We start from the raw sequence: 14,010 nt of genomic DNA, 5'->3' as shown, positions 1-14,010 counted from the left end.
AATCCTCAGATTCAGCTATGAATTCTTTTCCCCCTACCTCCCTTGCCAGCCCAAATCCTAGCATATACCCAGCCAGCTGGATATAATGTATAGCAATTGATTGTTAAAACATTATAAATGTTTAACAGTAGTTGAGATGATAAAATAGTGAAGATTACTACATTATTATACGGATTTTAGTTATGCTTTAGCTACATAAACACAAGTTCAAAAGACTTAAAAACTGAATTTTGGGATACTCAAATCCATTCAGGTTTTGTAGACATTATTTCTGAAGGTCCCACCAAATTATAGGAAATTACACATTTGGGTGACAATCGTTGAAGGATTTGACTCTGAATTATTGCAGTTGAGTTTTGCCACTGAAAATTCGAAAGCTGCTCCGTGGAGGAGCATGTTCTTTCAGGATCTGGGTGACAAGGTGTTCAGTTGAGGCTACCTTGGGCAACAAATACATTCTTAGACGACTTTGAACTCACGGCCTAAGGCACAAATATGTTTTTCAGTTCTCCTCTTCCTTGGTGAGCTCTGTTTCTGAGGCATGTTGCCACTTCCTCAGTCAGAGGTTGGGACAGTCTTGGAGACGAGTCTTTATCTTAGTATATCGATCCTGGCATTTTTGAAGAATATCAGTCTCAACAATCTTCTTTGTCATTCCTTTCCAGAGGCAAAAGGGTCATCGTTTCCCTAGGAATCTGTGTTCCAACCTGTTGGCTCAGTTTCTGATAGGACCTCCACAGAATAAGGTCTTACCATTGCAGTTGATACACTTGAAAGGAAAGATTCCTTTAAGGCCAGTTGTTGACTATAAGTACGCTAGCTAGCCAGGCAGTTGGCCATCAAGTTCCTACACAGACTTTGCAAGCAAGTAGACCAGGACTCTGCCGCTTATTAACGATGTTTTTCGGTGAGTACCTAACCTCTCTAAGTCTGAATTTTCTCATTTGTACAGTAAGGCTGATGAGAGCTGGGTGGGTTGAAGGAGGCAGGTCACGTAGATTATATGCGGCATATTGTAAGTTTCTCACTATGAGGACACAAGCACAAGACTTTTTGTCTGTTTTGCTCACTATTTTCTTCGAAGAGCCTGGAATATAGATTGGTACATTTCAGTCACCTATTATTTGTGGAATGAATGAAAAGATGTGTCTTCTATTTTTCCTTGTAATTCTCACAATTTGGTACATGTAAATGCAGACTAAATCATTTAATACTGGAGTCAGAGAGATGATTCTATGATTTTTGACATAATGAGATTTTTGGTCTTAACCTCTCAGGTAATTCCAACCACAGTATTAAAGGTTCTATGTGTGTGGTGTATGAACATGTTTGTGAGGGTGCATGAATCTGTGTGCATGTGCAGTGGCCAGAGGAGAGTGCCAGTGCCTTCTATTATCACTTTTCACATTATTGTTTTGTAGGGTCTCACTGAGTCTGGAGCTAGACTGGCAGCCAGCAAGCTCTAGAAACCCTCTTATTTTCAACTACCTCAGTGCTGGGGACCATGTCCGGGTTTTATGTGGGTGCTAGGATCCAAACTCCAGGCCTCAGTTCTGGGCTTAAACTCCCAGACTCCAAAGCCAAACGACATAGTTTGATTTTTTTTCCCTTTAAGGATTTTGTTATTGCAATATGCCCTGGCCATAGTGCATGTATGGAGGTCAGAAGACAACGCGCAGGACTCGTTTCTCTCCTTCCACCATGTGGCTCTTGGGGACAGAACTCAGATCACCAAGCTTGTCAGCATCTTCTCTGGTCCTAGAGTAATTTCCGACCCCCACTCGGGAGCTGTGTGACTTGTGCAGGTTGCTGCCCTCCTCTGTGCATAGCTTTTCCTTTGCATGTGAAGTGAGTACAGTAACTGTCTTGACCACTAGAATATTCATGAGCAGTGGCGAAATCAATATGCATAGCTGCATAAATAAAGATGGACCAAGTATCTTTATTTATTTCTCACAGAGTTGGGAGTCTTTGTCCTTTCAGTCTAATGTGTTAGTTGAGATAATCAGTTAGGTGAGTTAGGAATTTTTCAGCTGAAATGAATGACAGTCTTCCAATTTTCTAGAAAACACATAATTACTTCCGTGAAAGACAGCAGATTACTCTGTCTCAGATCGCTGTGCTATGCTTGGCGGCTTTTCACTGAAACAGTCAGATTCGAAGTTTGTCATTGTTTACTGTCATAAGAAAATCTGTCCTTTCTCTCGTTGCTGAGCATATGTTCCAGACAAACGCTCTTCTGGACTTTTGTGATCCTATAATTTCCTAGTCCCTGACAGTTACTGGAGCTCAGTGCAGTATTACTGCTTGTTCAATGAATGCTCCATTCTTGATACCGCTTGTCATGGGATCCTTCTGAGATAGCAGGAGTCGGCAAGTTGGGGTTTTTCTTCGGTAAAAAGGCCAGTGAATATTTCAGATACGTGGGTGATATGTTCGCTGTTACAGCGACTTGACTGTGTTCTGAAAGCAGTCACAGACAACACAAAAACAGAGGTGTGGCTGTTTCTTTAAAACTTTACTTAAAATGATGAGTGGTCGTGGTGTTCTAATTGCTAGATTTATTGAATGACAAGAGACAAAACTGATAAAAGTAGCACACTTAATTCAGGTCATGGACTCAAATGTATTATTTTGATTTTATGTTTAAAATGATGAACAGATGTTTATGCTGTAGGTGAATTCATCTGAATTCTGTGCTTTTCTATTCAGTGTTGTCTAGACTGGTTTCACCTACAGTAGGATACGAATTAAGACAGAAATCAAAATAAAATGAATAAAGTAATGAACCAAACAAACTGATGTGAAGGTCATGGGGGTGATGGCTCAGGTTCAGTACTCTTCGGGATTCTTACAAAAACATTTGAAAATTGTATACAGTATGTGCACACGTGGCCGTCAGAGGACAGCTTGGGGATGCCAGAGAACAGTCAGTTTTCTCCTTACACCACATGGGTTCCAGGGACTGAACTCAAGTTGTCAGGCTTGGCTGCAAACTCCTAACATGCGGAGCCATCTCTCAGGTTCCTCTGTGGGATTTTCACACTTGATTCTTTTCATACGTCAGTAGCTGTGGACCATATGACTTAAAGGGGAGTTCACGGAGACTGTCAAGCACTACTGAGGATCTCTGCCGCTTCTACTCTGAAATCTGTGCAATCAAGTCACTAAATACTCCTGCTTTTTTTTTTTTTTAAAAAAAAACTTTAAAAAGGGTTTTTCAATTATTTATTTATTTATTAATTTTTGAGAATTTCCTGCATGAGCACTCTATTACGTCATTACTCCTCCCATAGCCCCCTCTTCTATAATGACTATTGTTATACACACATGCACACATGGTGGGGGGAGCAGGGGCTCTATAGAGGGATAGCAAGGCACTCTGAAAAAGGGAAAGGCGGAAAACAAGGTGGCAGACTATAGCTGAGGAGGGGAGGGTAATATCAACACTCTTGCTTTTACATCTGTGACAGAAAACAGCGGTGGCGAGGGGCGCTTATTCATTAACTCATTCAACAACTGACCCAGCACATTTTCTATGCCAATGTTTGCGCAAGCACAGAGAAGAAAGGTTAAAGGGTAAAAAACATGACACGTCCAACCTACATTTGTAATGCTCACAAACTGATAAGGGAGGCAACATGGCAAACAGGCAACACTACCATATGGAGGAGGACAGCTAATGTTGTCGGCAAACATTGTCTAGGCCTCGTGTGGAATACCATTTGGAGGGTAGAGGTTTCTACTGTGAGATCAGATCTGATACTTAGTGCAAGTAGAGTTAATCACTGATGTGTTTGTTTAACATCCACATGTACATACTTTAATTTTCATCCTTAGAAAGAATACGCTCTGAGAAGAAAGAGCTTTTAAATGCTGGTTAGCTTATAGAAGAAACATCGGTGATGCAGATTTCCTTGGGTATTTGTGGAGAAAGATCAAAAACCTGCAGAGACCTTTTTTTTCTCTCATGAGCTACCCTAGGCTGCACAGAAGAGGGTGCAGAAGAGGAAACTGTCACTCATTATAAATATGTGTAATGACTAACCTCTAGCTGATGCATTTGGCATAGGAGAATAATTAGAAATTTGAATTATAGTCCTACTTATGCTTCTAGTGCCAAAAATAATGATTCCACAGAAGTGAGAATTTTTGCCTATGTTCATTAGCATCATTGCCTGTTGTGAAATTAAAATGTGTTTGCATTTCTACAAATCTCTGTTTTCATGGCAAAGTCCTAGACTCAAACAACTTTTATTCATGAAAAGTTTTAACCAGTCACTTACAGTCTCACCTGAATTAATAAGTCCTTACGTTTTAGATTTGCTAACTACTGAAAACGTATACAAGAAAGGTATAACAAAGGCATACTGGATGATAATATAACAAAGTCTGTATTTACCAGCAAACCACAAGAAATAAACACTTTAAAAAGTGAATTAATTAATTAATTTAGTGTTTCTGCTTTTATAACAACTAATATTTATTTATTTTGATTTTGATTTTTGAGATTAAAATTTAATTACAGCATTCTCCCTTTCCTTCATTCCCTCCAAAACCTCATCACATGACACAAATTAAAAATGTGCAAAAAGACATATATAGACATTTTAACCTTTTTTTTCTGTTTCTAGAATGTAAATCACTTCTTTACAATGTCAAATATAACATAGTATTGGTGTTGGATTGAACAGATCTCTTTTGATTTATATTTCATTTTTTTCTAATATTTTACTGGTTTGGAGGAGAATAAAAGAAGGTAATGGAAGATAAATACAAGCCAAATACCTTATCCACTGGTATGAAAATGCCCTAATAAGAACTCATTGCTTTTCACAATTAACAGTTAGTAAAAATTTGCAAGTGCCCCAATGACCAATCTTGGGTATAGATCATTTGACAGATGAACGTGCACCTCTGCAGAATACATTTCTAGTAGTGTTAGATCAAAAGACAGGTGCCTTTTAGACACACAGAGGACACTATACTATTTCTAGGAGCAATGTGTGAGAGTGCTTACTGCCCCAACCTTAGGCCATAAGTATGCCATTCAACCTTGTCAGCATCAGAGGTTACTATGATGATTTTAAATTTGCATTTCTTTCTTTCTTTCTTTCTTTCTTTCTTTTTTCTTTTTCTTTTTTTCTGAGACAGGGTTTCTCTGTGAAACAGTCCTGGCTGTCCTGGAACTTACTCTGTAGACCAGGCTGGCCTCGAACTCACAGAGATCTGCCTGCCTCTGCCTCCCAAGTGTGGAGATTAAAGGTGTGTGCTATCAAGCCGGGCAATGGTGGCGCACACCTTTAATCCCAGCACTCGGGAGGCAGAGCCAGGCGGATCTCTGTGAGTTCGAGGCCAGCCTGGGCTACCACATGAGTTCCAGGAAAGGCGCAAAGCTACACAGAGAAACCCTGTCTCAAAAATCAAAAAAAAAAAAAAAGAAGGGTGTGTGCTATTATCACCACCTGGCTTGAATTTGCATGTCTTGTTATTACTGGAGTTGAGCACCTCTTTAACATTTCAGCAGCCATTTGTATTTTTTTCGCCTGTAAGGTGCTTGTTCCTCTCCAATTTTTCTCTGGTGTGTTGGTCTTGTTCTTACTGATTTATAAGCACAGTTCATTTGGTGCAGTTTAGTCTTTATCTGATATTAATCCTCTCTTGCGCTCCCCCACCCATACAATCAGTTGTCATTTTCTTTGTTTGGGAGTTTCTTGTCATGCAGAGATTCTAGTCAAATTTATCAGCTTTTTCTTTTATGGTCTGTGGGTTTTGTGATTCGTTTTGAAATATCTTTATTCCAAGAGTAAAACATCAGACACCTAAACAGAAGTGTGATTTGTGGATCTACCTGCTTCTGAGTTTCAAGATCATTTTTACCTGTGGCATCTTCACATTTAACCCTCAGCCCTGAACGGAATGGACTGGTTATAAAGAAAAGATTCTGCACAGTGACCCTTCAGTCCTGAAACACAGTTGCTATGGAAATTCGATGTATCTCTGTTGTTTTTTAAACACTCATTATTTGTCTATTTGCTCTATTATGAGTAAACCCCTGTGCTAGGCACCCTGTGGGATAAAAATATGAAACAAATATTAGACCTTGTTCTCCTTGCTGTGCACTGGGGGAGATCAATGTTATTTCAAAACCTAGAGAAAGCCAAGAGGAAAGTGGGATGAGTGAGGCGGATTGTTAGTAGCTAACTAGAGGTTGAGTACAGACCTGCCTGTTACTGATTACTGATGTTTTTATCGTGTAGAGCTGAGGTTGACAAGCTTTATTTGTACAGGGCCCCCACTAGCTAATATTTTAACCTTTACCATCACTTGATTCTTCATGAACAAGGACAGTAGCTGTGTTCCAATGAAAGGCTTGGTTGTTGGACACTGAAATGTGAATTTAATGCAATGTTTACGTGGCACAATTTTTTAAGAATTTTTTTTTCAAACATCAAAAATGTAAAATTGACTCAGCATACGGGTCTTACAAAACCAGATGGCACACAGGTCAAAGGTTGTCAATCCTGCTGTAGGGAAACAACTGTGGAAAACGTATCTCTGAAGACAAAAATGATTTCAGAAAGATCTATCAGTTATTGACAACCTCAGAAATCTAACCTGGAATGCATATCTTTATTAAAGTTTTGCAAAAGAGATTGGGAAGCAGTGATCATTAATAATGGGGGCCGTGGTAAATTTGTGACCTGCTGCTGGCTGCTCAGCTAAACACTGATTTGAAGTGGAAAGGATGGAGTTCTTTGAATCAAATTCACAGATTCCTTCTGTTAAACTGCCTTTCACCTAATATTTCTGTCAGAGAAGCTAGAAACTATGGTGATTGATGCCATAGAAACACACAGCGAGTGAGCTGGGTGATGAGCTTGTGGATCGTGGCATGGTTGAGAGGCAAAAAGCTTTTTAGCTGCCAATCTAGAGGCAAAGTAATGGAATAAACTGCACTGTTGCTACCATGCGGGGAGCTTACTGTTTACAGAGAGCTTTGCACATACATCATCGCCCTTCATTTCAGCCTACATTCACAGAGATGCTAAGAGGTAGGGGGCTTTATGATTGTGTAGGTAAGGGCTTGAAACATTGTCGTACATTTAGAGACCAGATGCCTTTCAATGCTAAAGCCAAGGCCACAACTAACAAATCATTATCAGAAAGATGATAATACTAAAAGCATGCCATTGCTGCATGCTGGCTGTGTTCCAAGCACAGCTCTTCAACTGACATGTGATGCGTCAGCTGGCTTCACAACTGCCCAAGTGTGGGTCTCTGACGGCCTTCTGCATAGGGTCACAAGCTTTGCAGTCAGGTAGACCCCAAGGTTCAAGGCTCTGTTCTGCCACTTACAGCTTTTGAATTTAAGACAAGCTTTCCAATGTCTCAGCATTTCAAGTTTCTGATCTGAAAATGGGAATGACATAACGCTATCTACTTCTTATGAATACAAGGCACTGGTAGAATGTTTATCCCAGTGGCCCAGTAAATCTTTATTATTACTAAATAAGGTTAATAATACCTCTGTCAACCCTGCCAAAGATAATTAAAATATGGCATTCACACCTTTTACTTTTTTACAACTTTTAAATTAGAAATAATTATATCAAAAGTTGCAAAATGTAGAAAAAGTCCTGTGTGCCTTGTTACCCCAATGACAAATTTGTATACAGCTGTTGTACAACATCAAAACCTAGAGAATTCACATTAATATAATACTGTTGAGAAAGCCCTTAGTCAATTTGTGTCACTTTACATACATTTATATATGGATGAATAGTTTTGTGAAATTTTACCTTGTGTAGATTGGTGCAAGCATCTACACAATCCAAATGCACAACAGCTGTGTCCACTAGCACAAAATAACTTGCCCGTGCAAACTTGTATTTCTACCTGACCTTCCTCCTCGTATCACTGAAAACCCCAATTTGCTGTTTTTATAATTACTTTACAATTATAGTATACCACCTTTTGAGGTATGTTTTTATTAAGTATAATGCTCCTGAGATCTGTCCAGGTCACTGGATGCTATCAGCAGTTCCCTCTTTCTTGTTGCTGAGTCACAGTCTATTGTGTGGCTATAATGGAGATTACATAACTGGTACCCATTGAAGGAGATGTAGACTATTTCCAGCATTTTGATATTATAAATAAATCTGATGTGAGTAACAGTGATCAGTTTTTATGTGAGTATATGTTCCCATTTCCGTCTGTCAATTGCTGGGCTGTTCTGGTAAATGTGTGTTTGAGTTTAGGAAACTGAGGAACTATTCCCCGAGTCTGCACTATTTTAAAGCCCTCAGCACTTCAGCAGTGTTTGAGTGATTCAGTTTTTTCACATCCTTGTCAGTATTTAGTGCTATCCTATTTTATATTTCATCTGTTTTAATAGGTATGTTGTGCTATCTTATTGTGGTTTGAATTTGTATTTCCCAAATGGCTATTGTCATCAAATGTTTTTTTCTGTGCTTATTTGATATCCATATCATTTTGGTGAGATATCTATTGATATAATTTGCCTATTTTATAACCATTTTTTTTACTGTTGAGTTTTGATTGTACTTTATATATCATTAGTATAAGGTCTATGTTGAGTATATGGTTAATATTATTACCTTAATTTTTTTATCCCCAAAGGAATTCAAGTCTCTGACATTAGTTGGAAATACAGTCTTTGGGGATATAGTCAAAATAGACTAGGGTCATAGGGGTTTATAGTGGGTTCTAATTCAAGGGCTTATACCCTTATGAAAAGGGGAGATTGAGGTATGCTTACACAAGGAGAGCACTGTTAGGAAGCAGGCAGTTTACATTATTATAAATGTATCACTAGTTTGCCAGCAACCACGAGAAGTCAGAAATGAGGAAGACTCTTTCCTCTACACTTTTCCAAGAGAATTTGGACCTGCAGACAACTTCAAGTTGCTCTTCGAGATTCCAGTACTCTGTGATAAAACATTTTTGTTGTTTGAAGGAAGCAAGTTTGTGGTTACTTGCGATAGCCCTAGAAAAAATGATGTAGTTAGTGAATATTTTCTTCAAGTCTCTAGCTGGTATTTTCGTTCTCCTAAAATATTTACAGAAAAAAAATAATTTTAATGGAGCAGAGTTTTTTTCCCTTATGGGTCATATATTTACTATCACATCTAAAAACTCCTTTGCCTAGCCCTAGATCACAAGTTGTCTTTCCTGTATCTAACTGCTCTTACATTTTGTCACCAATCAATTGAACATATTTATTCAGAGTCTTTCATTCTATCTTATTGATTTATGTGTCTTCTTATCGGCCAATACCACACCATCTTGGCTACTGCAGCTAAGTAGCAAGTCTTAGCATTAGATAGAGAAATTCTTTCTTCAGAACTTTTAAGGTATCCTAGCTTCTGCTTTTTCAAATATATTTTTGAAAAACCCTATTTCTATCAATAAAATACCTTCCTATAATTTTGATAGAAATTTCATTACACCTGAGAGGTTAGTATGGTGGGAGACTTTGCGTCTTTATAGCATTTCCCAACTTATAGACAAGGTAATTGATGCCTTAGATTTCTATAATTTTTGTATCAGTGTTCTATAACTTCCAACAGATAAGTCCCACATACATTTTAGATTTGTGCTGAGCATTGCCTTTTCTTTAGAGTAATTGAAAATAATTGTGTTGTTAATTCCCATTTCCACATATTTAATTTTAATGTATTAGGGATGTAAAAGAATTTGTTGTACTATAATGAAACCTCTCACTTTTATGCTAATTTTAATTTTAAAATTCAAAAGCAAATAAAATGTAAGCAATATATTTTTATTTTTCAAACTTCCAGTAAATGGATAAATCAAAAGCTGTTATTTAATAACCCCTTGCCCTTTACATTAGGCCTTCTTCCATTATTGCTAGTTCAATTCCATTTTATAGTATATTTGTGTGCTGTATTTGCATAGTTACAAACATATTTCTGTATCATGCCTGTTATATAAATGTTATCATTTTTAAAGTCTATAAACGTTTAAATGTAGCAATGTATATTAAGACCCTATTGCTGAAGACACCACATATTTTGGTTGTGTGATACAGAGAATTCAATCCTGAACTTACCAGAAAACTCTCTCCCTGCTGGCTAGTGTTAGAAAGGGCTACAGGCTGCTGGTGGAGAAAGCACACCAATGATCTTATCCAGAGCTGGACCTTGCATGCTGCAATACTGACCTGCCAGGCAAGATCTGTCCACCGGTGCCATAGTGGCAGAACTGTTCATGGGGGTAACCAATTGTTCTCTTGATTGGGTTCAAGGTCTCCTCCACGGGGCGGGGGGTGGGGGGTGGGTTCGTGGCTGGTACTATAAAACAGATCAAAAGTCATAGACCCCAGTGGAGTACCTAGTCATGTTGTCAAACTGCCTTTCAAATATTCATTTTTATATCCACAGATTTGTGCTGCTCCCAACTTCGGTTACAGAAGCTTCTTATTACGGTAGATAGCGGTTAATAGAGAAACTCAATGATGTTCAGTGTTCTGAGAATAGGTGACTGTGAGTGTTCAGCTATAGAGAGTTCATTTGTAGCAATCTCTCATCCCCAAAGCTCAGGAAACATCACAGAACATGAAACAGAAAGACTGTAAGAGTGAAAGAATGGGGATGAGTACAGTGAAATGCTCTCCTCTGGACATGCCACGAGTTTTTCACATATGCATTCTCAGCAGCTGTGTTCACCTACACAAGAACAAGCCAGTAAAGTTGCAGCATGGATAGAGGAGTGGTTCCCAATGCCTCACCTCTAGCTGAGGAACTACTGGCAGCTGGTGGCTTCCAGTGGAGGGAGAGTCACTTATCTTTGAGGATACGGCAACTGGTAGGTTGCTCATGCCCCAGTGGATGATCCTATATCCATGTATAGATGAGCAGCACACACGGGACTCAATGGGTTAAACGAATAAACAGACTAAAAATAAATAAATAAAAAGGAAGATATAAAGTTGGGAGGGAGATGGGATAGTGGAGTCCAGTGGAGAGATGGAGAGAAGTCAGAGCAGGTATGATCAAAAGACATTGTATATATGTATGAAAGATTCAAAGAACAAAGAAATTATTTAATAAATAAATGAAAATGAAAAGTAGCAACAATAATTAGAATGATTGCACACAAATAATCAAATATAATCATCTATCACAAAATAATTTAGTGTGCTAATCTTATATTATAAAGTTTTTGTAAGCTCATTTATTACTTCATAGACTTTAAAATACCATCAACTTTCATCCTTTTCAACTTCCTATCTTTTCCCCCTTGATTTATTGAAGTGGTTAGAATTCCAGGACCAGGAGGAATAAGAGTGTTAAGAATAATTTTAAATGCCTTATTGCTGATCTTTTAGGAGAAAGATTCAGTCTCTCAATATTATGGATGATGAGAGCTTCAGGGGTTTTGTAGATGGTCTGTACAAAGCACCCCTTCCCCTTAATTAAAAAATGAGCATTCTTTCTTTCATATTGTATTCTATCAAATTCATTTGTATATCAATAGATAAAACCTTGTGGGCTTTTTTCTTCAGCCTATTAATATGGTGGTGTACGTTGAATAATTTTCCTGAATTAGTCTTGTGCTCCTGAAATAATCTCCATTTGGTTGCTTTGTGTATTACTGAATTCTATTTGTTAGTATTTTATTGAACAGTTGTATACTAGAAGCCACAAACCATTTCAACCTTATAGTTCACTACTTAAAAAAAATCAGTGTTTCATTGTGAGAGGGTCTCATTGTGTAGGCCCAATCTGGCCTGGAACTCACTATACAGCCCAGGCTGGCCTTGAATTAATAATCCTCCTGCCTCAATATTCAAAATGCTGGGATTGCAGACATGTGGCATCAAAACTGGTTCAAATCTATTTTTAAATGATGTATAAAATTATGTGATTTGTGGGTTAACATGTGATGCTTTGATACATGTATACATTGTACAATATTTAAACATGTCTTCTCCTCATACAATCATTTATTTGTGGTAAGAAAAACATTCAGTGTCTCTGTAGATTTCCCCGTCATGATCATGACCCCACTTGATCATAAAATCCCTCTTCCCTCTCTTCGACTGGGCTCCTAGAGCTTGGCCTGGTGCTTGGTTGTGGATCTCTGCATCTGCTTCCATAAGTTACTGGATGAAGGATCTATGATGACAGGGTAGTCACCAATCTGATTTATTACCAGTGTAGGCCAGTTCAGGCACCCTCACCACTGTTGTGGGATGGGATAGTCTAAGTGGGGTCATCCTTGTGGATTCCTGGGAATTTCCCTAGCACCAGGTTTCTCACTGAACCAAGTTCATGGGAACTCATGAGCTTTAGACCGACAGCTGTGGAACCTTCATGGGACTGGACTAGACCCTCTGCATATGGGAGACAGTTGTGTAGCTGGGTCTGTTTGAGGGACCCCTGGCAGTGGGATCAGGATGTATCCCTGGTGCATGAGCTGGCTTTCTGGATCCCATTACCTATGGTCGGACACCTTGCTCACCCTTGAGGCAGAGGGGAAGAGCTTCATCCTGCCTCAAGTGAATATACCAGGCTTTGCTGTCCCTCCTTGGGAGAACTTACCCTTTTGGAGTAGGGGATAAAGGGTAGATGGGGGGGAGTTAGGCGGGAGTTGGGGGAGCAGGAGGAGGGATGAGAGGGGGATCTGTGGTTGGTGTGTAAAATGAATTAAAAAATTTAATAAAAAAGAAAAACATTCAAAGTATTTCTTTCTAGATACTAAGGATACATAGTATATTATTTTACCTGTATCCAACCTACTGGCTTATATTGCACACCAGAACTCCTCACTTTGTCTAAATATATCTTATTATACATTCACAAACAACTCCCTCCCTTACCTCTTTTACTAGGCTCCTAACCTTACTCTTATACCTACCATTCTTTTCTCAGCTTGCATGAGATCAACTTTTGGCAGTGTTGTGGTTAATATTGTCTACTTGACAAGACCTAGAATCACCCAGGAGACAAGTTTCCCCAACACCTGTGAAGAATTATTAATATTATGTTAATTGAGGTGGGAAAACCTACTGTAAATGTGGGCAACACCATTCTCTGGGATTAGGTACTAGACTACACAGAGAGGAGGAGACAGATTAGCAAAAGCATTCATCTCTGTTTCTTGACAGTAGATGTAATGTGACCATCTGACTCAAGAACCTGTCACTATTACTTCCCTGCAATGGAAGACTACCTGGAATACTGTGCCAAAAACAAACCCTTCTTTTTTAAGTTCCTTTTGTCATTGTATTTTATTATAGCAACAAGAAAGGTAATTAATCCATGTAGATTCCACATGTGGATGACATCATGTGCTACTTATCTTTCCATGCCTGGCTAAGTTTACTTGACATAATTATCTCTAATTTCATTTATGTTGTCACAAATCAAAGAGCGTTGATCTTTTATGACAGAATAGCATTCCATTGTGAATATGCACTTCACTTTCTTTGCCCACTAATCAATGGGTTTGTTTTAGCTAAATCTGCTACCTCCAGGTTCAATGAGATTAAGAGTGATTGAAGAAGACACTCAATGTAGACCTCTGGCATACACATGTACATGAATACATGAGCAAGACTCCCTACCATGAAGTCAAGAAAACAATTGCTTTTATAATAGCTATAATAAAACATGCACTAATATTTTTTCTGTAGAGGTAAACTACATCTACAATAAAAATTATGAACCATTAACAAAAGTAATTGAGGAGAACACAAAAGCAGAATGATATACTGCATGCATGGGTTGGAAGAATTAAGATTGTTAAAATGTCTGTAATCTCTATCAAAATACCAAAGATATTATAAACTAAGCTAGAAAAAAATTCTTAAAATTTGTATGGAAACACACACACACACACACACACACACACACACACACACACACACACACCCTAAATAGCCAAAGCAATTTCAAGCAAAGAGAACAAAGTAGAAAAGATTGTGACCACTTAACTTCGAATTCAAAATATTGTACAAAG

The 14,010-nt window shown here is 38.4% G+C and overlaps 1 protein-coding gene across 1 annotated transcript in view; it reads left to right on the top strand.

The window, feature by feature from the left end:
* The first annotated feature begins 754 nt into the window (after positions 1 to 754).
* Brs3 (bombesin receptor subtype 3) overlaps positions 755 to 14,010 on the top strand; it is a 37,035-nt gene continuing 23,779 nt past the window's right edge. Inside the window, exon 1 of the mRNA XM_076561963.1 lies at positions 755 to 907. Within this exon, the coding sequence (XP_076418078.1) occupies positions 898 to 907 (10 nt within the window). The 5' untranslated portion in view covers positions 755 to 897. The remainder of the gene's footprint in view (positions 908 to 14,010) is intronic.

The sequence above is a fragment of the Peromyscus maniculatus genome, chromosome X (genome assembly GCF_049852395.1).
Source record: "Peromyscus maniculatus bairdii isolate BWxNUB_F1_BW_parent chromosome X, HU_Pman_BW_mat_3.1, whole genome shotgun sequence".
In the NCBI taxonomy this organism is placed as follows: domain Eukaryota; kingdom Metazoa; phylum Chordata; class Mammalia; order Rodentia; family Cricetidae; genus Peromyscus; species Peromyscus maniculatus.
Note: the sequence above shows the minus strand (reverse complement) of the source record. Positions and strands in the feature narration are given on the sequence as shown.